The 26,425-nt window shown below is 50.5% G+C and overlaps 1 protein-coding gene across 1 annotated transcript in view; it reads left to right on the top strand.

Annotated features, from left to right (window-relative positions):
- LOC119441288 (probable ubiquitin carboxyl-terminal hydrolase FAF-X) overlaps positions 1–26,425 on the top strand; it is a 540,581-nt gene that overhangs the window by 313,959 nt on the left and 200,197 nt on the right. The window contains 3 exon segments of the mRNA XM_049661116.1: positions 13,052–13,160; positions 24,804–24,941; positions 25,666–25,824. Coding sequence (XP_049517073.1) covers positions 13,052–13,160; positions 24,804–24,941; positions 25,666–25,824 — 406 coding nt within the window.

Raw genomic sequence — 26,425 nt, 5'->3', positions numbered from 1 at the left:
GAGCGCACCAAAGACATGGAAGAAACTATGTCGATTCGCAACCTGGCCTGGCATGAAGCGTGATGTATGTAAATACATGCAAACCTGCCACGTCTGCCAAGCAAGAAAGCCGAGAGGCGGGAAGCCGCCCGGCATGCTGCAACCGATTGTGAGCACAAAGCCATGGGAACTTGTGGTGTGCGATTTGATCGGGCCGCTGCCGCGTAGTAAGAGAGGGCACAAATTTGTGCTAGTCATCACTTGCCACTTCAGTGGAATCGCTGAACTCTACCTGCTTCGAGCAGCGACAACGAAGGAGGTCCTGAAAAAACTATCGGAGACCTTCTGCCGTTATGGGTTCCCAGAGCGGCTGATCACCGATAACGCGTCGTATTTCACGTCGAAAATCTTCGGAGATACATGCGCAGCGATGGGTGTCCGGCAGGTGAAGACAATGTCCTACCATCCTCAGTCGAATGTGACAGAGCGCCGGAATCGAGATGTGAAGCCACTACTTGGGGCATACGCCCAAGCGCACAACGACTGGGACGAGCACCTAGATGCGATCTCCTTCGCCCTAAGAACGAGTGAAAACCGTTCAACGGGTTTCACGCCAGCTTTCCTGATGTTCGGGAGAGACCTCCAGATGCCAACGGACACAATCTTATCCAAACGGACAGATTCAGCCGGCGCAAGAACACCAATTGCCGACTATGCACGGCGGCTGCGTGATCGCCTGGCAAACGCCATGATAGAAGCAAATCGTAACCGCGCAGGGGCAAGGGCGAGTCAAAAGGCCTCTTATGACCGAGCGCATCAGCACATGGAATTCCAAATGGGAGACCTAGTCCTGAAACGCAACCACGCGCTCAGCGACGCGAGCACAGGGTTTGCTGCTGGTTTAGCACCCAAATGGGTTGGACCCTTCGAAGTTGCTAAGAAGCTCTCGCGACTTAACTACAAGCTGAGGGATCTGAACACAGGTCGTATCAGCGGACCAATTCACGTCGGTGAGCTGAAGCGGTACTTCCGGAGGGAACGCACTGTAGAAGCTGCGGCGCCTGCGCCGCTAACCCGTGGGAAGGCAAGCGAATGTCCATCGACCCCCGTGGCGCACCCCTACAATACCCGCAGTCGGCAGAACAGACCGTACCAGTCCGGACCCACCCGAGGCAGCAGAACCACACCTATGGAGCAGCAGCTAAAGCTGGCCATAGAACTCAGCGAGGGCATACGGCACGGAGCCACGGCTGCACCTCAGCTGATCAAGAAGACAAGCCACCAACTAGCCTTCCAGAAGATAGCCGCGCTCGTGCACTCCCTGGGCCCACTGGACGCAAGAGACGAGTGCCGGCATGGAGAGCCAACCTTCGGAGGACCCGTTAAGGAGTGCACCTTCGTCCCTGCGCCGTGCTACTGCGGGGCTGGAGTGGCACAAGCCATCCGATCAGAGGTCGATGATGGACAACCCAACAAGTACTCAATGCCCTTGTTGGCTGACCCTGGTGTGACTGACTTCGGGGGATGTCACGAGACAATGGGTTCTGGTGAGAAGGAATCTGAAGAGATCGACCCGTCAACTGCATCGAGGGAACAGCGACAGCGAGTAGGTTAGTTGTGGCGAGACCGCCATAACATTGCGCCACTGGAGTCAAGGGGGCGTTCGGTCTTAAGGGGGGAGGGATGTGGGAATTATGAAGGTTCATATTTCCCCGCGTCCTTACGCGCGCCACGGAAGTGAGGAGAGCAGACGCCTTTTTCCCTCTTCCCGTTCGGGGAGCCAAACGGCTTTTCGTGTGGTGGCGCGATCCTCTTGGAAACCGGTTGCAAACGCAGCGGTGACGTGTACGCGGAGCCCCGCGCTCATTGGACCGAGCCCAGAACGAGGCGGGGCGGTCGCGATCGGCGCAACCGGCGCACGCCGGAGAAATGAGAGACGACTGCGAGCCGCGACGAAGGACGGAGTTCAGGTAACCATCTTGTTCCCTTCCTTTGTCGTGCCCTACCTCGTTCGACCACTATCGACCCCGACAAACGTCGAGGTCGACTCTATAGCCTGCTTCCACGCGAATTCTCATGGAGCAATAAACCCTTTTTATACTTGTTACACTATCGTGTGTTATCGTGTTTCTGCCTGTCCTTGTACCGCCGAACCCCGGTAGTACAAGGCAAGCACACGGGAGTTGGCCGTCAAGCCTAAGCCTTACGACAAAGGCGGCTTGAGAGAACCCGGAGACTACACTATACGAAGTGATGCTAAGTTATACGAAGTAATGCCAAGTGATGCTAAGTTATACAAAGTGTATAAGCATTTCCTCGTGGTCCGTGGCATCAGGGAACGCCTCGCGAAGCACTTGCAGTCCGAGCAGACATAGGAGGAAGTGGGGCGAAAGCTATGCACAGTGTACGGGCGGCGTGCAGCAGACGACACGCCGGGATGACATCACGGTGCATGCACAGTAGCGCGCAGCTAGTGTGAGCTCGGCCGAGCCGTCGCCAGAGACGCCTGCTACAGTCACTGACACTGCCAGCGTTCGGCGCTAATGCAGGGAAACGGAAAAGCATGGATGGCGTTGGCAGCACCTTTGCACGTTGCCTCGTTGGTGCTGCTACAATTTGTTTCTCTCTTGCTCTCTCTAGCTCTCATTTTCTCTTTCTCACTCCCGAGCATAGTGCGCGACACTTCGCGAGGTGGTTGCTTCTCTCTCCCGAGCATCGCACATGACGCACGCACTCTCTTTCGCTCTCATTTTCTCTTTCTCTTTCTCAAGCATAGCGCACAATGCTTTCCCGAGGTGGTTGCTAAGCAACGCAGTGGCAGGCCGAGTTATGAGCTCCGGTGTTAAAAAACTGGCAACAAACATTGTGACGTCTTTTATTTCATTATTATCTTGTGCGGATTGCTGCCACAGTTCCGGAAGCAGGTCCCGGAACTGGGAAAGAGTCGGTGCTAAAGAAAACTCGCAATTTTTATTTTTTTTCTGTTTTTTTTTTTAGGGCTGTGTGAATATTAAAGTTTTTTTAATACGAATCGGAATATGAATACTTAAACTTCGAATATTGTATCAAGTATTGAGTAATAATACGCACATGCATTTATTAGCAAGTTGGGTTAATTTGATGTGTTGGAACATTGCAGTTACATTGTGAACGTTACAAAACTTGACTAATAAGCCATTATACAAAAATATTTGAAGCTTTATAGGTTTAGAAGATCGGCTGAAACAAAACTGTAAAGTTCAATATTTTTGCAAGAAGCTTTGTGTTCAAGGTCAAAAACGTTGCTTTCGTGGTCAGCCTAAAAATACCTGTGATACATCATTAGATTGCCCTAGTTGCTGGCAGAGTAGAAGCCGCACCCCCTCCTTCCCACTTTTCTCCTTTCGCACGCGAGATTGAATCGCCAGATCCCCTTGTGCCGGGTCGCTAAATGCGCAGTTGGTTCCGTAGCATAACGCCACCCCCCTCCCTTGCCTCCATCACCCCACAGCCTTTCGCTTGACGGCGACGTTGCGTTTGTTCTCTGCCGTGCGTTCACTCTCCATAAAAGCGCACGTCTCTTACGCGCTGCATGTGTGTCCCTCGCACCTACAGCGTGTTGTGACGATTTTATCGCCCTTGGATTTAATACTGAACCTCATGGCGACGGCAGAAATTCGCTTAGAGTGTCCATATAATTGCTATTGCAATAAAAAAAATTTAATTTGACAGTTTTTCTTTCCAGCTATTTGAAGCGTTGAACGCTTCAAATATTTTTCGGCTGTACCATGTCAACCGGGCTACCATTGTATATTTCATTTGTGCCTTCGGCATTTCAATGCATTCAGGCAAAAGAATTCATACTTTGCAACTTTACTTGCTTTTGCCAGTGCCAAGAGCACTCGAAGTATTCAAACTGTAGTGAAGAGGAATACCCGGCGCTGCAGCCACATCGCCAGTCGTCTGGGAGGCGCGAGCTCGAGATTGCCTGAGCTGTTCTGGTTGAGGCACGCTGCCTGCTGTTCTCTTGTCCTGTATTCATATTAGATTCTGGTGGAGGTGTTGCGGTTTTCCCCCAACCTGGAATTACGCACCCGAACTCTGCCGTCCGTCATGCCTGACCGACATCCCCACCGGTTACTCCAACCATCGTATGTGCCGGTGCCCAGCGTCAGCGGGATCCTGACATCTTCAGCGGCACCGATGAGAAAGACGTTGAAGATTGGCTGGAATCGTACGAACGCACCAGCAACACCAACAAATGGGATGATCCCTTCAAGCTCAGCAACGATCTTCTATTTATCGGGCGTCGCCAAGCTCTGGTTCAAAAACCACGAAGCCGATCCGCACGTGGGCTAGCTTCAAAACCAGCATCGTGGACGTTTTCGGTCGCCCTGGCGTGCGCAAACTTCACGCTGAACAACGCCTACGAACCCGATCCCAGCAAACTGGTGAAACGTTCACCAGCTACATTGAGGACATCGTCGACCTCTGCCGGCGTGTCAACCCGACGATGGCAGAGGCAGACAAGGTACGCCACATCATCAAGGGCATTTCCGACGATGCCTTTCATATGCTGCTGTCCAAAAACCCAGGCACTGTTTCTCAGGTCATTGAGCTTTGCCAGAGTTTTGACGAGCTCTGCAGACAGCGTCTTCTCACATGGCGCCCACCTGTGTCCGATGAACGCCTCGCGAGCGTGGCCGCGGCTCCTGAAATGGACTCCGTGCTCTGCCAGATAAAAGAGTTCGTCTGTGCTGAGGTCGCTCGTCAGCTTTCGCTGCTGTCTTCAACCACGCCACCACCCTCGCCTTTGCCGGCCAACCTTCGCCAGGTCATCCACGAGCAAGTTTGCGCAGCTCTCTCTTCTGCCCGCGAGACTCCGCCGGTGCCAACTCCTGTTGCTTTTCCCGAGGCGACTGCACCTCTCAGCTATGCCGAGGCTCTCGTGCGGCCCCCACCTCAGGCCTTTGCGTCATTCCCATCAGCCGTGCCACTGCATCCAGCTCCTCAATCCGTTCAGCCACGGTACCCACACAGCAATGGACAATGGCGCGCTCCTGACAACCGGCCAATATGTTTTGAGTGTGTTCTACCTAGCCACATTGCACGATTTTGCCGTCGCCGCGCACCATCCTACCGCCGTCGCGTCGACTCCGAACCACACGTTTCCCCATACCCGTCGTCCTCTGCGTCTCGGAACCCTGGCCCGATGTCTTCCTATTCCAACCACCGCCCTCTTGTTGACCGCCGTTCGCCATCACTTCGACGCTGCTCGCTTTCGTCGATGCGTCGTCGTCCTTCTACGCCTGAACGGGAAAAATAATCGCCGCAGTTACAGAGGCACGAACTGCGTCACCCACGAACAGAACAAGGCCTCTCTCTTCTCCGACTAATGTTATTGACGTATATGTGGACGGCGTCGCTGCACTCGCTCTCGTTGACACTGGTGCCGCAGTTTCAGTTATTAGTGCCAAACTTTGCCGTTCTCTCAGAAAAGTTACGACGCCCCTGTCGAACGTATCACTTTGTACTGCAAGCGCCGACCGCATCACGCCTGCAGCTGTGTGTACTGCTCGCGTTGTGATCAAGGGCCTCCTCTACATCGTCAAATTTTTGGTGCTGTGTTCTTGTTCCCACGATCTTATTTTGGGCTGGGACTTCCTCTCCGCTAATAAGGCCGTCATCGACTGTTCTCGTGCTGAAGTGGAATTTCAAACGCTGTGTCATGCCCCACTTTGACGCTTGTGAACCTGAAGATAAAGTGTATGTTGCCGAAGACGTTACAATTCCACCGCACTCATCCGCCCTTGCCACAGTGTCATGCAACATTGTTGAGGGTGCCAGCGCACTTTTTACGCCATCTGGCATTTTCGCTCGTCGCTAATGTTCCCCGCTGCCTTTCGCTCTTTTAGACGTTCATGCCGGCGTCAGCAGACTGCTCGTCGCCAACCAATTGTCCTGTCCTCTCACGTTGCTTCGTGGGGAGTGCGTTGGCCGCGTCCAGTGTGTCGACCTTGCTGCCATCGTTGACTTGCCAACTGGTTCCATCGGCAGTCATGAGGTCGCCGGAGTGACCTGTAACCCCGCGCAGGAGCTGACTTTGCCCGATGTTTTACATGGTTCCATCGCCGACACGTTGACTGTTTCCCAACGCGCCCAGCTTCTACACCTTCTCGACAAGTTCCGTTCGTCTTTCGACTGCCAGCATGTTCCCTTGGGCCGCACGTCAACTGCTTGTCATCGCATCGACACGGGCACCAGTGCGCCACTGCGACAAAGACCATATTGTGTATCCGCGACAGAGCGCCGTGTTATTGATGACCAAGTAGCTGACATGCTCAAGCGCGGCGTCATTCAGCCATCGGATAGTCCCTGGGCATCTCCCGTTGTTCTTGTTAAGAAGAAGGACGGATCGATTCGATTCTGTGTCGATTACCGTCGTCTTAACAAAATAACTCGTAAAGATGTTTACCCTCTTCCGAGAATTGACGACGCCCTTGACTGTCTCCAAGGCTCGGAGTTCTTCTCTTCTATCGACTTACGCAGCGGCTATTGGCAAGTCCCCATGGCACCCGAAGACCAACCTAAAACGGCCTTTGTAACACCAGATGGCCTATATGAATTTCGCGTTATGCCTTTTGGGCTTTGCAACGCCCCCGCAACATTTGATGGACAACCTTTTGGACAACCTTTTGCGTGGTCTCAAGTGGAAAACGTGCCTGTGCTACTGAGATGATCTGGTTATTTTTTCGCCCGATTTTCCCACCCATCTCTGTAGGCTGGAGGAAGTGTTACAGTGCCTAACTTCCGCCGGCCTTCAGCTCAACCTGAAGAAATGCCACTTTGGTGCAAGTCAGCTCACCATCCTTGGCCACGTGGTATCTAAACACGGTATTCTTCCTGACGCCGCCAAGCTCCGTACAGTTGCTGATTTTCCCAAACCTTCCTCCGTAAAAGAACTTCGCAGCTTCCTTGGCCTGTGCTCTTACTTTCGCCGTTTCATTCGGAATTTTGCGTCCATCACCGCTCCCTTGAATCAGCTTCTACGGAGCGACTTGAACGATTATGCCTGGTCGTCGGCTTGTGACGATGCCTTCCAAGAGTTGCGTCGTCTACTGGCCTCGCCGCCTATACTGCGTCACTTCGACCCGACAGCTCCGACAGAAGTACACACCGAAGCCAGCAGTGTTGGTCTCGGCGCTGTGCTCGCGCAGCGCAAATCTGGATTTGACGAGTACGTCGTTGCATACGCAAGCTGCACCCTCACCAAAGCCGAGAAGAATTATTCCGTTACGGAGAAGGAGTGTTTGGCCATAATCTGGGCACTTGGTAAATTTTGACCCTACCTTTATGGCCGCCCCTTCGACGTAATTACAGATCACCATGCACTTTGTTGGCTGTCCATGTTGAAGGACCCCTCAGGTCGATTAGCTCGTTGGGCTTTGCGGTTGCAAGATTTCGACGTGCGCGTTGTCTACAGGTCTGGCCGCCACCACACTGATGCCGACGCGCTTTCCGTTCGCCCGTGTCAACCGAAAGCGATAGCTGCCTCTCTGCCGTTGACCAGGTGCTTTCGTTCCCAGCAGGCTGCGACATGGCTTCGGAGCAACGCAAGGATGCCTGGATTAGTGATCTTATCCGCTTCCTTTCAAACCCTTCGACTGTTCCTCCACCTTCTCGAGCTTTGCGCCGTCAAGCATCTCACTTCCAAATTCGGGATGGACTTCTCTATCGCCGGAATTACGCCTCTGACGTCCACAAGTGGTTGCTGGTCATACCTCGACATCTTCGTGGTGAAATATGTTCTGCCTTCCATACTGACCCGCAGTGTGCACATGCAAGTGTCTTCAAGACGTACACTCGGCTTCGCTCCAGGTTTTATTGGCGTGGCATGTACACCTTTGTGTGCAAATACATTCGGTCGTGCCCTCAGTGACAACGCCGCAAAGTTCCTGCTCAGCATGCCTCTGGTCCGCTCCAGCCAATCCCGTGTCCGGCCAGGCCCTTCGATCGCATTGGCATTGACCTGTATGGACCCCTTCCGAGCACGGTTTCCGGAAACCGCTGGATAGTTGTCGCCATTGACCATTTGACGCGCTACGCAGAAACAGCCGCTCTGCCTGCTGCCACCGCTCGTGAAATAGCATCCTTCCTCCTGAAAAACGTTATTCTCCGTCACGGTGCACCTCGCGAACTTTTGAGTGATAGAGGACGTGTCTTCCTCTCTGAAGTCGTAAACGCGCTCCTTGCTGAATGTCGCATCGTTCATCGCAACACCACCGCCTACCATCCTCAAACTAATGGTTTGACGGAAAGATTTAACCGCACCCTTGGCGACATGCTATCCAAATACGTCACCTCTGATCACACTGATTGGGACCTCATTTTGCCATTCATCACGTTCGCCTACAACACTGCACCACACGCGACCACAAACTTCTCCCCATTCTTCCTCTTATATGGCCGCGAACCTTCGACTACCCTCGACACCATTCTTCCGTACAGACCCGACTCATCCGAATGTGCGCCCATCTCTGAAGCTGCCCGCCGCCCAGAGGAATGCCGTCAGCTCGCCCGTTCCTTTACAGCCGTCGACCAATGGCAACAAAAATCTCGACGTGACAATGATCACCCGCATTGTCACTTTCTTCTGGATTCCCTTGTGTGGCTTTGGGTTCCTGCCGTTCCTGCTGGACTCTCATCCAAGCTTGTTTCCAAATATCAAGGACCCTACCGTGTTGTAACACAGACATCGCCTGTGAACTATATTGTCGAGTCTTTCACGCCACCTACGGACCAACGCTGCCGTGGTCGTGAAACCGTCCACGTACAACGCCTGAAGCCGTATTACGACCCAATGATTCTATGTTCACCATGAGTCACCAGGATGGCTCTTTTTCCGATGGGGGGTGATTGTAGTGAAGAGGAATACCCGGCGCTGCAGCCACTTCGCCAGTCATCCGGGAGGTGTGAGCTCGAGATTGCCTGAGCTGTTCTGGTTGAGACACGCTGCCTGCTGTTCTCTTGTCCTGTATTCATATTAGAAAACATTGGAAAAATTGGTGATTTTTGCAGCCATGCCACTTCATTGTTTTGCCATACACACCATTTGAACAACTGGATGATACAATGTGCCTCCGAAACAAATGTTGACTGATGCCTTTTAGCTCTGCTGGGCAGGAAAAATAAATTTTTGCCAAAATGCTAGAAAATTTATGGCAAATAAGTTAAACGTATAAAATGAGCTATGAGCTTCAACAAACATGTTGAAATTTTTTCAGCTGTATCTGTGATGTTCAAACGAATGCTGGTTGGATTGGTGTGGAATAACCCTAGTTATCGCTCAGCACAAGACAAGACGTGTCTTTCTCTATCGGAGGTTTCTCAAATGTTATGCCGGTTCTATTCATTGTCTGTTGTCAGCAAACCTTGTGTAATCAGATTGTATACACGACACGAATTGTGTAGTACTTTCTGGAAGACACGCAGGATCCAGCGCTGCAACATTCTATGTATTAAAGCTGACATGCTTGACCTGCAGATCAGATTTTCAGCAATCGATGAGAGTGCTCGCTGCTATCGTTGTGCTGAGTGTTACTTGTTTTGCTGGGCACAGGTTTCCCCAAAAAACAGTTTATTTCGTGACTTGTATCGTGTCACTGTGGTTGTTCATCGTCACTACAACATGACATCTTGTGGAAGTTCTTTGCATTCACGTACCGGATGTGCACTTCAAGCCCAAACCCGGAAGACAACATTTCCCCGGACCATCGAGCTAGCCTTGGGCTATGAAACCTGCTCCCGGAGCATGTACCAGGCAAGTGAGCAGCCAAGATGACGTTCCCTGCAGCTGTTGTACTGAAGCAGCCCAGGGAGCCTTCCATGGAGCTTCATCAGACCAACTGGAAACCTGGCTGAACACTTTCGAAAATGTCTCAGTGTTCAACAACTATACCTCGGAGGACAAGTTGCATCATGTATACTTCTTAGAAGATGCCGCAAGGACTTGGTTTAAGAACAGGGAGTCCCTTATTGCAGCGTGGGACCTGTTCTGTAGCCATGTAGTAAAGACACCATCATGAGTGCCGTCTGAAGAGAAAGAAAGGGCTGAGGTTCTACTGGAAGCATGAGTTCAGCGGCCTAACGAGAACATTGGCCTCTTCACGAAAGAGAGGACTCGTCTTTTCCACCACACTGACACGGAAATGTCTGAGGAGAAAGTTTGCCTGATCATGCATGGTGCAAGGCAGGAACATGTCGAAAATTTTCTTTTTGAGGTCATTAACATCAAGAAGACACTCGAAACATGGAACAAGCAATACAACCACCGCATGCTCTCAACAAGCTGTGCCGAAGTTCAGTCACTAGGCACTGACGACCTGCGCGAGACCAAGAGAGCGGTCATGCGGGAGAAGCTTGAGAAGTGGTTCCCTTCTCCGCAATCACAAGTGACTTCGATTGCTGACATCGTCCGCGAGGAGATCCAGCAGTCACTGGGAGTTCCTGAACCACTGCAGCCTCAGCCATACCATAAACTACGCCGCTGCCTTGTTCCACCTCCACGCCCGCGTCAAAACACCCATGACGCTGCCATTTCGTCACCCGCCCGTCCATCGGCTTGTGCCATTCCCCGAGGAAGACGGGCATTTGATGAGCCCCCGACCACTGTCCACTGTGCTACCACTGCAGAGAAGCGAGCCACACCTACTGCCAGTGCCCATGTTGGAAGATGGGACTATGTGGGTTCGACGTCAACACACCTCATCCACAGCAAGGCGAATGATCTCGTGACATCGCCGACTACATCGCCCCAACACAGTGGAGACCCCGATGACCTTTCCGTTTGCCGTCTCAAGGACACTACCTGCCGCCACAGTGCCGACCATACACTGTTTCGGCCCATGGCCAGTCCATAAGCCCATACCCGAAAAACTAAAAGCAGCAACCAATGGAGGTGCCGTTGCTGTTCATCAAAATCCTGAAGATCCTCCGCCGTTGACGCAGACACCGAAAAGGCCATCTCTACGACATAGCGACGATATGACTCCACTCGAACGAAGCTTGGAAGCCAAGAAAACGCCGCTTCAAAAAAAGATATGAGGGCACAATGTTCACTGGGACAACGCGACAAATCCGTGATCTGATACCGCGACCTAACTGCAATGCAAGACAACGGACCACCAACCTCGACTTGCTTCTCTAAGGCCACCCAGTCACTGCTTTAATGGACACAGGAGCCAAGTATTTCGTCGTGAGTGGACTTTTGCCACCTGGTTGAAAAAAGTTACAGACTGCATGTAAAGGCCCTCAAATCTGGACAGCAGGAGGACACACCCAACTGGAACTTGCACGGCAAGAGTTGTATGACCAGACCTACCCTATGACGTTCCTGCAGCCGGGCTCACGAGACCTAATTCTCTGCATGGACTTCAACACAGTGCAATCATCGACCTGACGTTGATAACGCTATACAAAAACCAACCATTGGAAGAGCTCTATGAGTGAATGTGGCTTCAGTGTGCTTGAAGATGAAGTCACTACGCCGACTCACGCCAGCATCATGATTTTCGTTGGCGCAGAAGGAACAGCAGACGTGGAAGCCATCATCAAGAGTGACCAACAACAGCTGCTCGACCATGAAATCAGCGTCGCAAGGATATTCGTGCAATGTTGCGGAGGTAAAGCGCAGGTAATGGTGACATACTTCAGTTTAGAATTTAAACACCTCAACAAGGGCACAAAGATTGCATGTATTGAAGAAGTTGCAGCTGTCAGCAATACTCAGCAATGACAGTTGCAGCTGTCAGTCCACTCAGATTCAGCCGAACCTACAACGATGGTCCTTGTTACTGAACCATTGATCCCAAGCCTTCATAGGCATAAGCAAGCACAGTTCAAAAGTCTTCTCAAGTAATACAAGGACTACTTCTCGGCGCCATCGAGGATTCACCAAACACCAGCTGCTAAGCATCGCATAATATCGTATATACCTACTCGTGTAAGGACCGCACCCATGTAAAGGCAAAAAATTGGCAGATCGAAATTGGAAAAAACAGAGAAGCATCACGCTCCGTGTCCCGAAGCCGCATGCCTACTGCGTAGTCACCATCCGTGATCGCATTGATAGCAACCTCGGTTTCGTCCGCACTTGTTGTAGCAAACGGTACTTTCATTTTGACTTGGTGTGTATGTCGGCCGCTTGCCTTCAGAACCGCAAGGCCGCCGTCCATGATCGCGTCGATAGTAGCCGCGGTTTCGTCCGCAGCGGTCGCGGTAAACAGTAGTTTCGCTTTGATTCAGTGCAAAGCTGTCGAAGATGGAGCGCACCGGCTACATCATGATGGACGGACGATTTGTTGGCGACCAGCTCACAGGCGATAAAATAATCGGAATGTGCTCGTGATAGTGAAAAGCGTGCCGCGGCCTCGCTGCGAGCGCTATTTGATCAGTCAAGAGATAACGAGAATTGCAGCTTCTGCGCTGCTCTTGTGCAAAATAGGAACGTGATTTGCTGATTCATTCAGTAAATAAAAGCGTGTTGACTTAGTAAGCATTTGGTTATTGTTTTCTTGAGACCCTCGATAATTGTACATTCGGTTAATTCAGCTTTTTTTTTTCAGTCCCGTGAAATTTGAATTAACGAGGTTTTACTGTACTCATAGTAGAGTCGACACTAATTCTAAGACCTCTTGTGATGAAATGTTATGATCAAGTGTTCCTATACGATAAGCACTGAAAACTGCCATCTTTCTCTGCATGTCTTGGTTGTGATGCTGTCTTGTCTTGGCTCATAACGATTGCACCCAGTTTGGACCACGTGTGTTGCACATCGCCGTCAAAGTAGCCTGCCAAACACCACCGTTGGCCCTAAACATGTTGCACACTAAGCCTAGCCTCTCTATTAGGGGGGATTCTTTGGCACTTCATGGAGCGTAGCAGAGTTCCCTTGGACGAACATGCTTGAGAACCCCTAGTCTAGAGCCATCTAGTAGCGACCCTTCACCTCGTCAAAACTTATAGTCCATCTAAATGTGTTCTAGGGTACAAAGTTATAGCTAGCGCTGTTGCAGTGCAGATGTGTGCTGTGCAGGTCCATACGCCAGTGTGCAGCTGATCAGCTGTGCCTCATTGCGACCAAGTGCACTGCAAGCGAGCTCTGCCTACTGTCCCTGGTGGAGCTGCTGTTTGCTCAGCTGCCTGTGAGTAGCTTTCTCATTTCTTGGGCACTAACCTGGCAATAACATACTCGCTGATCAAAGCAAGCGTGTGTGTCAGTGTGAAAGAATTCAGTGGAGTCTGCACAACTTTCAGGTAGCAGTGCTGCAGCATGACAGGTAGCAGTGCTGCAGCATATTAGTGTTTCGTTTTGTCATATATACAGTTAAACCTTGATGTAACGAAGTATTCAACTTTTTATAACTTTTTGTCCATAGAACACCATGTTCTTAGAACCTGAATATAACGAAATTTCACAGCCGTCTCGAAGGCATACGGAGACAATAAATGGAGACTTCTGTGGACGAAGATGATGAAGTGGTTGAATTACAAAAAGCTGGTTGCGAACGCGCCTCTCAAATTGCATGCCGAGCGCCAAAGCGCAGCAGCATCTTGTTCTGTATGAAGTTCAAGTGTTATAAGACCCTATCGTATGCTTTAGATGCGAGTGAAAGTGTGGCAAGGGTGATCCGAGAAGCATGGTGGCTTGATGAGCGTTGTCTTCTGTGATGTGTTTTTGTCACCGATCTCGGGAGCGTGCGGGTGTTATGATGGAGAGGGGAAGAGGCATGGCGACACAGCAAGCAGATATTTAATCACACTCTAACCAAAAAAAACCTCAAACCAAAAACTCAAATACACACTGAACTAAAAGACAATGAATAAATAAATGCTAACAAAAATACAACCTAATGAACTAATACACACTAGACATGTCCTTAACTACGCCTACACTAATTCTGGGCGTTTCCCACGCGAACGTCTGGCAACTCTGGCCTACTACAAGAATGTATCGTCCTTACTCAGTTCGCCCTCGTCGCTCGTATTCTCCCGGCAGGAATCTCGTTGGGCCTTTCTTAAAGTCGTTGGCTTTCGCCGACTGTCGCATAGTCGTGGCTGCCTTGCAGTCGGTCCGTTCACCCGCTCATCTTCGGAGCCTGTTTGACCTGGTCGCTGTTGCTGACGTGGCCGGGAGAGGTGACGGGTTAGGCCTAGCGACGTGCTCGGCCGCCGCTTCCGTCCAGCTTCTTTCCCGAGTGCCGACCTGGCGTTCCGGGGATCATCAAACGTGCTGGTCTGCCATGGAAGAGGGGTCCTCTCTGGGGTGCCCGGTCCTGCCGTGAGAGGCTGCAGCCAGTCCAGGAGCCTCACTCGAACTTGCCGAGGTCGACGGCCACACCTTGGACCGCCCGCGTCACGGACTCGGCCAGACCCCCAAGTCTCCCGTCGCCAGAGCGGAGCTGGCGATGCGACCTTCCTGGCCCGGAGCCACGTCGATAATGCTCGCTCAGTGCCGTTTCTCCCTCGACCATACCTCGGGTCACGCGCCTCGCGCGCTCGCGCCGTTCAGAACGCTCCGTTTATGTCGTCCTTTTCTTCTTTTATGTCGCCGCCGGCGTCTTACTCATGACATGGCTCCCCTTTTAAGAGTTTTTTCTCAAAAAACTGCTTCCTCTTGACCTTCTTTTTGGCGGCGAACTTGACTTTTGTTGTGGCTTGAGTGCTCTTCTGTGCGTCGTCTTCGCTTGCCACTCATCACCACACTTCACTGCACTGTCACGCACGTTTCACCATTTGTTCTGTTCACACAACACTGCACTCAATTGTTCGTAATGTTCATTGTCCCAAACACTCTATATGAATAAACTTTCTATATACACACATTTGTAAAAGCTGACAATTCCACTGTCCGAAGGCATTCCTAAATAATATTCCTTTAGTACCCTACCGGTTATACCTGATCATTTTTTCCGCCTTTTCCTACGCTTCCACGCTTCTCTACGCCCAGCCTGCCTCCTTCGCTTTCTTGCTCTGGCACATTTCTCGTGCAGCTTGGAGTGGCTCTGCCTTAACTGTGGCTTCTTCATCAACTTTCTCATTGACGCACATATCTCATGCGCACACGTTTTCTTACGCTGCTTTCCTTTACATCTCCTTTGACTCTTCTTCCTACCCGTACGTGTTACACGTCTAGGACGATTAGGGTATCTACCAGCTTTACTCTTTTTCTCGGAGTCTAAATGCCTCATTTTGTCGGGTGCCTGTTCATCCCTGGAGTCATTTTCCATTATAAACTCACTATCGTTCTGAGGTGAAGCTACTTCTTTCTCTGCTGCGCACTGCTCCTCCTTTACCCAAACCTCGGTCTGTATGTCAGTCATCCTCTTATCTTGTCCACTATGCGTCAAAGGCTCCTCAGTGGTGAGCTTCTCCTCTACACTGTCATGGCGCTATCTATTCTTTCTGCGTCTTCTGACGTCCCTCTGCTTTCAGGCTGCTCTATTCTGCCAACTTCCTCTGGCATCTTTCTGACGTCAGGCTGTTCTACTACGCTAGTGGGCCTACTCTCCATCTTTAACTCGGCCTCACTCGCTTGCATTTCCAATGCCTGTAACTGCTCTCGTAGTATCTTCATCTCCTTCTCTTGGAGCTGCCTACTCTCTTTGTACGCTTTTTTAGCTACCGCACGTTCTGCCTCGACGCGTTTCCTTTCATCTTCAATTAGTTTGAGGCCCTGCTCTTTGTTGAGCTTCTGCTCGCGAATTGTAGCCGATATCGCCTCCCAATCCATCTTTGCAACTTCCGAGAATCAGTGACTGGGCTGTATAGAATCCGGGACGGATCCTGGCAGGCTCGCCAATTGTGATGTTTTTTTTTGTCACCGATCTCGGGAGCATGCGGGTGTTATGAGAGATGGAGAGGGAAGAGGCATGGCGACACATCAAGCAGATATTTAATCACACTCTAACCAAAAAAAAACCTCAAACCAAAACTCAAATACACACTGAACTAAAAGACAATGAATAAATAAATGCTAACAAAAATACAACCTAATGAACTAATACACACTAGACATGTCCTTAACTACGCCTACACTAATTCTGGGCGTTTCCCACGCGAACGTCTGGCAACTCTGGCCTACTACAAGAATGTATCGTCCTTACTCAGTTCGCCCTCGTCGCTCGTATTCTCCCGGCGGGAATCTCGTTGGGCCTTTCTTAAAGTCGTTGGCTTTCGCCGACTGTCGCATAGTCGTGGCTGCCTTGCAGTCGGTCCGTTCACCCGCTCATCTTCGGAGCCTGTTTGACCTGGTCGCTGTTGCTGACGTGGCCGGGAGAGGTGACGGGTTAGGCCTAGCGACGTGCTCGGCCGCCGCTTCCGTCCAGCTTCTTTCCCGAGTGCCGACGTGGCGTTCCGGGGATCATCAAACGTGCTGCTCTGCCGTGGAAGAGGGGTCCTCTCTGGGGTGCCCGGTCCTGCCGTGAGAGGCTGCAGCCAGTCCAGGAGCCTCACTCGAACTTGCCGAGGTCGACGGCCACACCTTGGACCGCCCGCGTCACGGACTCGGCCAGACCCCCAAGTCTCCCGTCGCCAGAGCGGAGCTGGCGATGCGACCTTCCTGGCCCGGAGCCACGTCGATAATGCTCGCTCAGTGCCGTTTCTCCCTCGACCATACCTCGGGTCACGCGCCTCGCGCGCTCGCGCCGTTCAGAACGCTCCGTTTATGTCGTCCTTTTCTTCTTTTATGTCGCCGCCAGCGTCTTACTCATGACATCTTCCTGCATGAGCAAGGGGAAAGGAGGGCAGATAAGAGTACACACATTGTAGGGCAGTACGCACAAAAGGAGGGTTTGGTGCGCCTCTCCTTTTCTAGCGTATCTGCACATGGCTGTCAACACGGCTGATCACATAAGCAGCACCTTGCTTTAGAGGTAATCTGCCACGTATGCAAAGAGTGATAATTCCGAGATGGTGGGGTGTCATGTGCGTTGACTTCCCGTGCATTTAGTACTGGAGGTTGCACAATCTCGAGTTTAGGAGACATGTTGAAGTGAGAGGCAGACAAAGCATTCGCTGCCCTAGAGCACTGCACGGGCCGATTTTTGCGGCCCGGGCCCGGCCCGGGCCCGTTTTTACATTGGGCGGCCCGCCCGAGCCCGATCAAAACTTTTATGGCGAGACCCGGGCCCGGCCCGGGCCCGGAAATAATCTATGTTACCCGCCCGGCCCGGCCCGCCACCCCTTTACCTTAAGCCCGAGCCCGGCCCGAGCCCGACTCGAAACCGGCCCGAACCCGGCCCGAGACCGAAAAATACATGTTTTCCAGAGTTGAGAAGCCCGAGAATAACTCGCAGAAAGCCCGAGCCCGGCCCGGACCCGCGTAAAAAAAACCTGAGCCCGGCCCGGGCCCGGGTCAAAAAGCACACGCCGTGCCCGAGCCCGGCCCGAGCCCGTGAAAAAACTCCTCTACCCGGCCCGGCCCGGCCCACGGGCCGGGCCGGGCCCGGGCTTTCGGGTAAGCCCGAGCCCGTGCAGTGCTCTACGCTGCCCTCTGCCAACACTTTTTACGATAGTGTCGTCCCGTAGTGGGACGATACTATCAGCCATGGCTGATAGCGAAAGTGACTTTGTACTGCCGATGTGAAGATTTCGTTGACACAGAATCAAACCATTTCTTATGGTCTCCGGGTTCTCTCAAGCCGCCTTTGTCCGTAAGGCTTAGGCTTGATGGCCAACTCCCTTGTGCTTGACCTGTACTACCGGGGTTCGGCGGTATCAGGACTGGCAGAAACACGACAACCCACGGTAGTGTAACAAGTACAAACAGGGTTTATTGCTCCAGAGGGAATTCGCGTGGAAGCAGGCTATAGAGTCAACCTCGGCATTTGTCGGGGTCGAGAGTGGTCGAACAAGGTAGAGCACGACAAAGGAAGGGAACAAGATGGTTACCTGAGCTCCGTCCTTCGTCGCGGCTCGCAGTCGTCTCCCCCTGTCCCCGGGGTGCGCCGGTCGCACCGATCGCGACCGCCCCGCCTCGTTCTGGGCTCGGTCCAATGGGCGCGGGACTCCGCGGCCACGTGACGGTCTACGTATGTGACCGGTTCGAAGGGAGGGGGTGAGATCGCGCCGCCGGGAAGCCGCCTGGCCTTCCCGAGCGGGAGAACCGTGCAAGGAGCGTCTGCTCTACTCGCGTCTCCTGGCGCGCCTCTGGAAGTGCGGAATTATCGGTTTCCATAATTCCCACAATCTTTTGTCGTGGACTTTCAAATTCAACGAAATGACTGTTCCTATTCAAATTGCTTTTTCCAATTGCCCGATAATTCGGATAACTTGTGGGAATCCTCGGGTTCCATGACTGTCGCACGCACGCCAAGCAGGTTGGGAAGAGAGGCAACCCCTTTTTCGCAGGTGGTGCACAGGAAGTGCTGTGAGGAGCATAGGATATGCCTCGGACGTAATTCACACAGTGGGGGGTACAACAATGGGCAGTGTGTCGTCCACACAGCAAGTGCAATGGAAGACCCGTGGTCTCTTACGCCACCAGAAGGGCACTGCAAGCGACTGGTTTGCTCAGCGCACAAATTGTAAATATTATTGCGATAGCAATTATATGGACACTCAAAAGCAGATTTCTGCCGTCGCCGTCGCCGTGAGGTTCCGTATGACGTCATTTGGAGATGAAATCGTCGCCACGCGCCGAACGCTGTATGTGCGAGTGAAAGGGCGTGAGGGGCGCGTCTTTCACGGGGAGTGAACGCACGGCGGAGAACAAATGCGCGTTCTGCGCCGTGCTCGCTTAAGGGCTGCAGATGTAGGCATCTCTTTCCTCCTTTACAATCACCATATATGTAGAGCAAACGCGCCTTCTTCCGACGCGCGAGAGGCCGTGGGAGAGGGGGAGGGAAGGGAGGCGACGTTTAGCTGCGGCACCAAGTGCCTATTTATATCAGAGGCTCCGGCAACAGTCACCAACGCCGCACGCATTTTGAGCGAACGCGGGCAAAACGCCGATGGCGTCGACAACAGTTCTGCGTGCTGCCGATGCTGCTGCATGTCCAAGTTTATACAGCTGATAAAGCTAATATCATTACTCCGTATAGCTCTCTACAAGTTTGCTATCGCAATTGATGCTTCGCCTTTCAGGTGAAACTGCGACAACTTTTTTGGTAGAAGGCTTCCTGCACTTAAAAATAAAATGGTCCTAAAGCATAGTTGAAATTACGGGTTAACCCAGATATATATACAATTATTTTCTTTATCAAACGGTTATAACATCCCCTTGGAAAAAACATTTTGGCAGAACCCATCTCACGATGACTGTCAATGGTAATGCTAGAGTGTACTAGAATGGGGGAGTGGGTCCAGTGGACGCCTTAGCAATCGGTGAGGGTGAAGCAAAAAACACGGAAAATGTGGCGGCGCTGCCGTCGCTTTCTTCTAAATCTCCGGCCAATAAACGTTGGCTCCGGCTGTTTCGGCAGCGCTCATTGGCTGAGGCGTGCTCGCGGGCTCAGTAGCTGTCGTCTGCTCGACGCACTGTCGTTGTTGCGTCGTTTGCATTTTTTCCGTCGCTCTTTGTACATTTTATTTACAATAGATCGGTGGGGAATAATCTCAGTGTTACCGCCACTGAGTATCCGCCTGTCAAAGCTCCATGCAGCTGTGGTAGGGTCTCCGACACGACAAGCGTCCGGTCGGTGAGCGGGGCCGCTCATTCGGAAGAAAGTGACGATGGCGCCACCTGGATTTTCCATAAAAAATGCCTCAGCACAGAGCCCTCGTTGGACCCACTCCCCTAATCTAGTACACTCTAGTAATGCGTTAGCGTTGAATTAATATAGTGGCACACCATATTGCCACTGAGTTATATGCATGAGGCGTGTACAGCAGCGGGACTGCTCTATGGCACTTCCCTAAGAACACACTGCACCATCTAGCGCTGTCGCCACAAAGCCTTCTGAGCGCGCCATGCATGGCCACATGCGTGCGAACGCTGAGAAGTGCATCATGCGGCAACCGGGTTCCTCCCTGGTGCGCCGTCTAATGGCACTCGTGAGAAGTCCTACGAGATGAGAAGCATGGCATGCCGTAGGTCGAACATCCATATCTTTACACTTTTGTTTTTAATTTGTAGCCACCACCTGATGACAGCTGCAAGCGCAGTCGGCCACAGCCGGGCTAGAGAGGGAGGCTCCTCTAGCTCGGCTGTGGGTCAGACGTGGCGTCCAAGATTTACGGCGCCGCGCAACGCAAAGCACTCAGATCTCGAAAAGTGTAAATCTTGTAGAACGAAAAGAGTAAATTTACTAAATACGCATTTTAACTTCTGCGTACATAGCTCTATGCTAACTTTGTGCGTCTTTTTCGTTTCAAGCTTCATTTTGATGCCCGTTTTCTTGTCCAGCGTGCACTCGAAGGCCTCAAATCATCTAATTTACGAGACGAAAGTACCCAGAGGCCCAGACCTCACGAACCCCAAATCAATCTGAAGTTGCCAAGGCAGACCTTGTCTTCAAAAAAATATTCCACCCTGTGAAAATGGATGTACAGCGAAGCTGTTGCCGACGTTAAACAAGCAAAACCCAAGTTAAATCGAGCACCACAAGCAATGTAGGTGTACGGAAGGGCAGCATACGTCCTCTCTTCTTCTAGGCAAGCGCCTTATTGAACTAAATGAAAGTTTCGAAACACAACTGAAATTTGCCCCCTTCGTCGAGGCAAGTCAACCAATGAAAGTTTGTAAATTGCGTCACAAAAATGCGTACAGTACGAGCTGCAGACACGATAGCTTCGGATTGTCATTCGAATATACAATAAAACGTAAATATTTTATGCAGACACTGAATGACAAAGCCCTTTTCCAGCTGTCGTTTGAGGTCTGTCTGAGAGGGCGGTACCGTTTTAGGAGAGTGTTTACTATAATGTGGATTACTGTCACAGCACGCGCTGTGCTGCTTTAGAGGTAATCTGCCGTGTGTGCAAAGAGTGGGCGTGCCGCATGGCATCACGTGAGCTGTCGTCCCGCGCGCTTAGTATTGGAGGTTGCGTAATCTCCAATTTTGAAGACCCGTCGAAGCGGGAGGCAGACTAAGCATTCGCTCCCCATTGCCGGCACTTTTCACGATAGTGTCGTCCTAGTGTGGGCGACGCTATCGGCCACGGGGGCGGAGTGGACACGAAAGCGTGGCTGGCTTCACTTAATTTGTACCGCCGATGTGAAGATATTGTCGACGGGGCATGAAACCGTATCATTCGTCGCCCACTCCCAAATTCAACAAAATGAATTGTTTCCTCATTCAAATGTGGTTTTTTTGTTTTTTTGGATTGCCCGATAATTCGGCAAATTTTGTGACCCTTTTCCGCGTAAGAAAAATCGATCGGCGACTGTAACAATTTGCATAAGAGCTCAAATTTTAATACAATAAAATTTCAATATAACGATGCAAATTGGTGATTTTATCGACTTGGTGGTTTAACTGTATTTACATACACATTTATTGCCTTGTCTGACACAAAAGCATCTACTCATCATTCCACACCGTACTCGCAGCCGTGACAGGAATGACAAGAGCCAGAAGAGTGTCTGCTGCCTGGGCATGACACTGCTAACGCATGTTTTTCCTCACCTAAGGTGGTGGATGTAGCATTTTGAGCGGTTCCCTCAGCACAGCTGTCACCAAAGGAGCACCACTGTTGGATGTGGCTGAAAAAGGTTGAGGAGGGGACAACCGCTAATTCACTGTTGCAGTGCCAGCGCCGTATGCATTTATTCGATGCCTCCTGTTAATTTTTGATACCTTGTGCCCTGATGAAAAAAAAAACTTTTTTTCTGCGTCGCAAAAGCTGTCACATCTGAGCAGGTTTACTGCGGCACTCCTCAAAAAAAGGGTCCACAGTCAAACATAAAAACAAGTTTGTGTGCTGTGTGAATGCCATTGCAAATGCATTTCTGTTGATCTCCACTAAGAGGCAACTTGGCCAAACTGGGCGCTGCTTATTGAGCGTCTTTGGGAGCATTATGATAATTTGTAGAGCTGTGTGTCCCGTCATCTTGGCATTCGTGTGCACGATAATGAGTGTAAACCACTGTTTCGAGATTGCGTTAACTTAGGTAAGTATGCAGCCCGAGCAACTTGGGGAAAAGCAGCGGTGACAGTGCGGCTCGGCGATAGATGCACATGGAGGAGTATCGTCGTGAATGGGGTATGGTACAGGACGTATTTTTTTTTCACCACACACATTCTTTCAGCTGGTCGATTTTATGGGTTTTTTTCTGTGGCTCTGTACGAAGTTCTTTGGGCATGGGGGTTGCCACTTAGGCCAAGCCTGTGTGCAACGTCAGAATACGAAGCTGTTATAGTACGGGAAAACACAAAACTATATTTACAGCAAAGCACACAAGGGACAAAACTGAGTCAAGCATACTGAGCAAAACTGAGCACACAATAAGAACTTGGAACAAGAAAGTCATTATTAGTGGATGCCTGATAGAGTATGACGCGAAGTGTGGCAGGAAAGGGGATGGAAAGATTGGTCACCAGTGGCATGACTTGCGAAGACTTGTATCCCAGGCGGCCCGAGCAGATGAACCGTGGTGACGGAGCTTCCTGGTCGCCCCCAGGCGAGGTAGTCACGTTTGTCCACTTCCACTGGAAACAGCGAAGAGGATGTCGCAGTTCCCACAGCCTTGGCTCAGTTGGAGCTCAAGCCCGCAGCTCGACAGCTTCCTCTAGCACCCGACGCGCTCTCCTGTTCCAATTCTTCTTTATTTTCTTCCTGACCGTGTCAGTCTCTAACTTGCTGCAGTGTTCTCGTTATTTTACGTCTCTGCTTGCTCGTGCCACGCCAGGATGTTCGTCATCTTTATTATGCCATTCTTGTGTGCCGTAAGCGGGTGTTCCTTTTTCTGTCCACACCAACTAGCATCTCACAACATACGCGCACTTCTGACACAGGTAAGGCAGTTAATGTAAATGTGTCTGAGTAAAGTTAGCCGAGAGACGGGCTCTGTTTACGTTTTTTTTTTTTTTTTCAGTCCCATTTCTTGTGCAAATTCTGCACTGAACATGTTCTTTTTAAGAACAAAGTTGGCTCTTAGTATAAAAATGTTTAAGATGTTTATTCTTTGAGTAATTGCACTGAAAAATTAATGTGTGGAAATTTGTCTGCTTATTTTGAATGGGTGGGGTCCGTTTTTGTTAATCTCATATAAATCTAATTTTATGCTAGTTTCTTTAATCTTCTGAAAAATTGGTTCCTTAGTGTTTCCTAAACAGGTTATCAGGAGCTTCTGCACAATTAAAAAAAATCCAGTAAGATCATTCTTATTGCTTTGTCCATCTTAGAGCAACGACCTTGAAAAGACTTTCATAAAAACGCTGTTCTGTCACCCTAAACCAAGCTTTGGCCCATGGAAACTATAGTTGCGACATTTGAGGAAGTGTGCCAGAGAAGTGCTCGTTTAAGTGTCAACTTAAGTTTCACAATCAGGGCTGTTGTTTACGCTGCGAATGCAGTTCAGGCTTTTCTACCCTATTGTGATGTGCAAGCAATTTTCAGACCAGTTTATCGGAAAAAAGGGGCGTGTCAAAAGTTGGTAAATAATTTTTTGTGATGTATTTGCTTCAAAATCTGCACAATCGGCATTTTCAACAAGAGGTAATGTGCCATCACTGTCAGTTAATCCTGATTATCACGCGAGGGTCAGATTCAGGATTGAAATATTTCTTATTTGAACAAATGAATCCATCTTAGCATCATCAAATTAAGTTTTGCCTCATAGAAAACTATGAGCGCCTCCTGGTTTGGGGCCTTCGTCCTTCAGTGGACATAAATATAGGCTGATGAATTTATTTGACTGCTCTGAATTTGCAGCTAGAATCAAATTTGCATGTCCTTATTAACCCTTTGAGGGTTTTTGCCGTACATGTATGGCACTGCTCATCCATCCCGCATGGTTCTTGACGTACGGCAGTGATCTTATGTTTTTCACCATCGTTATGGAGTCGCCCAAGCTCATTTGAAATTGCGTTCACCAGTGCTCACAACACGACTTGTTTACCCCCAAGCGTTCACTCATGTGGTCGCATGCACGTTGTTTGCTACCTCCAAGGCGTCTGTGGAGGAGATGCTATCATTTCTTACGGCCACTGCTATCATGTTGCCGGTAGCCCTGCGGGGATCAAGTTGAAAGAAACAAATAAGTTTTCTTTTTCTTTGCCCTCAGTTGTGGGTCCCCCTTTGGTTGCGATTCATGCGGTGAGCGCAGTCATGATTTTGGTTGAGCCCCTTCTTGCGGCAACTGCTCAAGCATTTCTTCTTCTGATGAAATGTGCTTTTGGGGCAACAAATTCATAGCCATACATCTGGCTATACATATTTCTCGGATCTCTTACTGTATGACATATTTGTGTGTACTGGTGGTATGAATAAAGCATTTTTGAGACAAAATATTTCTTGCAATAAATTTTTGCCGCATTCAATAGTTTTCAATCATTTCTTACCACTGGGCAAATTCAGTGGCGATTTAGCGGTAAGTTCGAGGGGAATGCATTAAGCATTACATCGCACCTCTGGATAACCGCACTCATCACGTTGCGAAGTGTTGCTCACTCGATCCTGCCTTTCCGAGGAGCAACTGGTCCAGAGCAGGCCTCCGTCAGTCGTGCTATACAACTCTGCCTCGTGACTGGATTCCCACACTTCGCACAGTTTTTGTTCACTTTGACACTCCAAATGTTAACACATTAAAAGGGGCACGGTACTTGCGAAACACCCTCAAGTACTGGAAATTGCGAGCCGAGCTGTTTTCTTCATTCAATGTTGTGGTGCCTAATTGTGTGCAGCGCCTGGAGGATCTTGCGGATAGCAGCCAGGAGCTGTTTGGGCTGCTGTGTCGTCTGCTGGGCGCTGCCTGCCGCTGCCCACTGCCTGCCCTGCAGCAGCTGCTTGCAGACGAGATCGGGTGGCTCAAGCGCATCAGGGTACTATGTGCTCATTCTATCGGGCGCTGGGATAAATAAAAACCTTTGTGCATAGATGTGCAAAACAGCACAGGTGTAATCACGGACACTCTCTGCATTCGTACCCGAGAAAATTGTGTGTGTGTGTCAACAACTTGCAAGGCTGGAACTCCATGGGAAGCTGCCAGACGTCAATATGCCATTTTTCAAATAAAAGTTTGCAGATGGGCCAGCACTCATGTGTCATAACGCGCCAAGGCATTCGAATGCATTTAAACAGTCGGCGGGCAGGCATGGGTTTTTCTGGACTCGGGCATGTCTGGCACGCCGCTACACAGCTGTAATTGCTGGGATTGGCCACACTGCACTAAGAGTGTGATCTTAGTGGTAATGGCAATCTTGGCAGCTTGCCATTCTCGTCGGGTAGCACGCTTGGCACAGTGCCAGGAGGATGACACATACGAAAAGCTGCAAAAGCGATTACTTTATCTGTGAAACCAAATGACCAACAATACCATGTATCCTTGTTTGGGTGGCTTCCAATGCTGACACATGTGGTGTCACGCTTGTGCTTCTCTCTCGTAGGTGCAATCTCAGATTTTGATGTTAGTGTTATAAGAAATATCAGATATAATGAAGTAATTTTAGTGGCAGCTGTGACTTGGTTTTAAAGAAGTTTGTATTGTTAACTCAACTTGCTCTGCCGAAATGTTGCATTGCAGTAACAGTGGTTGTTGGTGTGCAGGAGAAGGTGCAGCAGACAGGCGGCCTGTCGGATGCCGAGGAGTCCCTGCTCGAGGGTCACTTAGGAGTCGCACGTGAACTGGTATCGCTCCTCTCACCAGCCGACAAGCACCACATAGGCTCAGACTCTGGCAACACTGTTCACGGGAACCTGGTCAAGGTGAGCTATGCACCGCATCAAGTGCACAAAAAGCAGCTGTACCCTTTCATTAGCTGATAAGCTGTGTGCAGCCCAGCATCATCTCTGAATGGCAAGTGGGTTCTGCTTACATTGAACAAAAGCTAGCATGTGCATCGACGTTCCTTGTCATGGTACGCTTTGGTACAGGGCTGGTGTTTTTATACTCTTGGATTGGGCTCTTAGGCCAACCCCCATATAGAAAGAACAAGGCAGCATGGCTAGCCATTGAAGCACCAAGTTGCTTCCATTCAAGTCATGCGACATGGCCTATGCACATGTCAGTTAGATTGGTCTCGTTCGTACAACTAGGCACTGATCCACACAATGCACCTGTAAATTTGGGCACCAATGACACAGTGTGGTACAGACAGCATCTTCTTCGGTCTGCTCGCAAGATGTGACAGTATCTTTGTTAGTTTTGTATTCTTAGAACCTCAACTGTTACAACAATGTCTCTATGAGATGAGTGGTCTTTGCACCTAAACAGTGAGAAAAGAAGCCATCAGACTTAAGCAATTTACTCCAGCTCTAAACTCATTCATTGCATCAACAGCAGGCTCGCGTACCACCATCTCGTCTG

This window comes from Dermacentor silvarum, chromosome 2 (assembly GCF_013339745.2).
Source record: "Dermacentor silvarum isolate Dsil-2018 chromosome 2, BIME_Dsil_1.4, whole genome shotgun sequence".
In the NCBI taxonomy this organism is placed as follows: domain Eukaryota; kingdom Metazoa; phylum Arthropoda; class Arachnida; order Ixodida; family Ixodidae; genus Dermacentor; species Dermacentor silvarum.
This window is presented reverse-complemented; position numbering and strand designations above follow the sequence as displayed.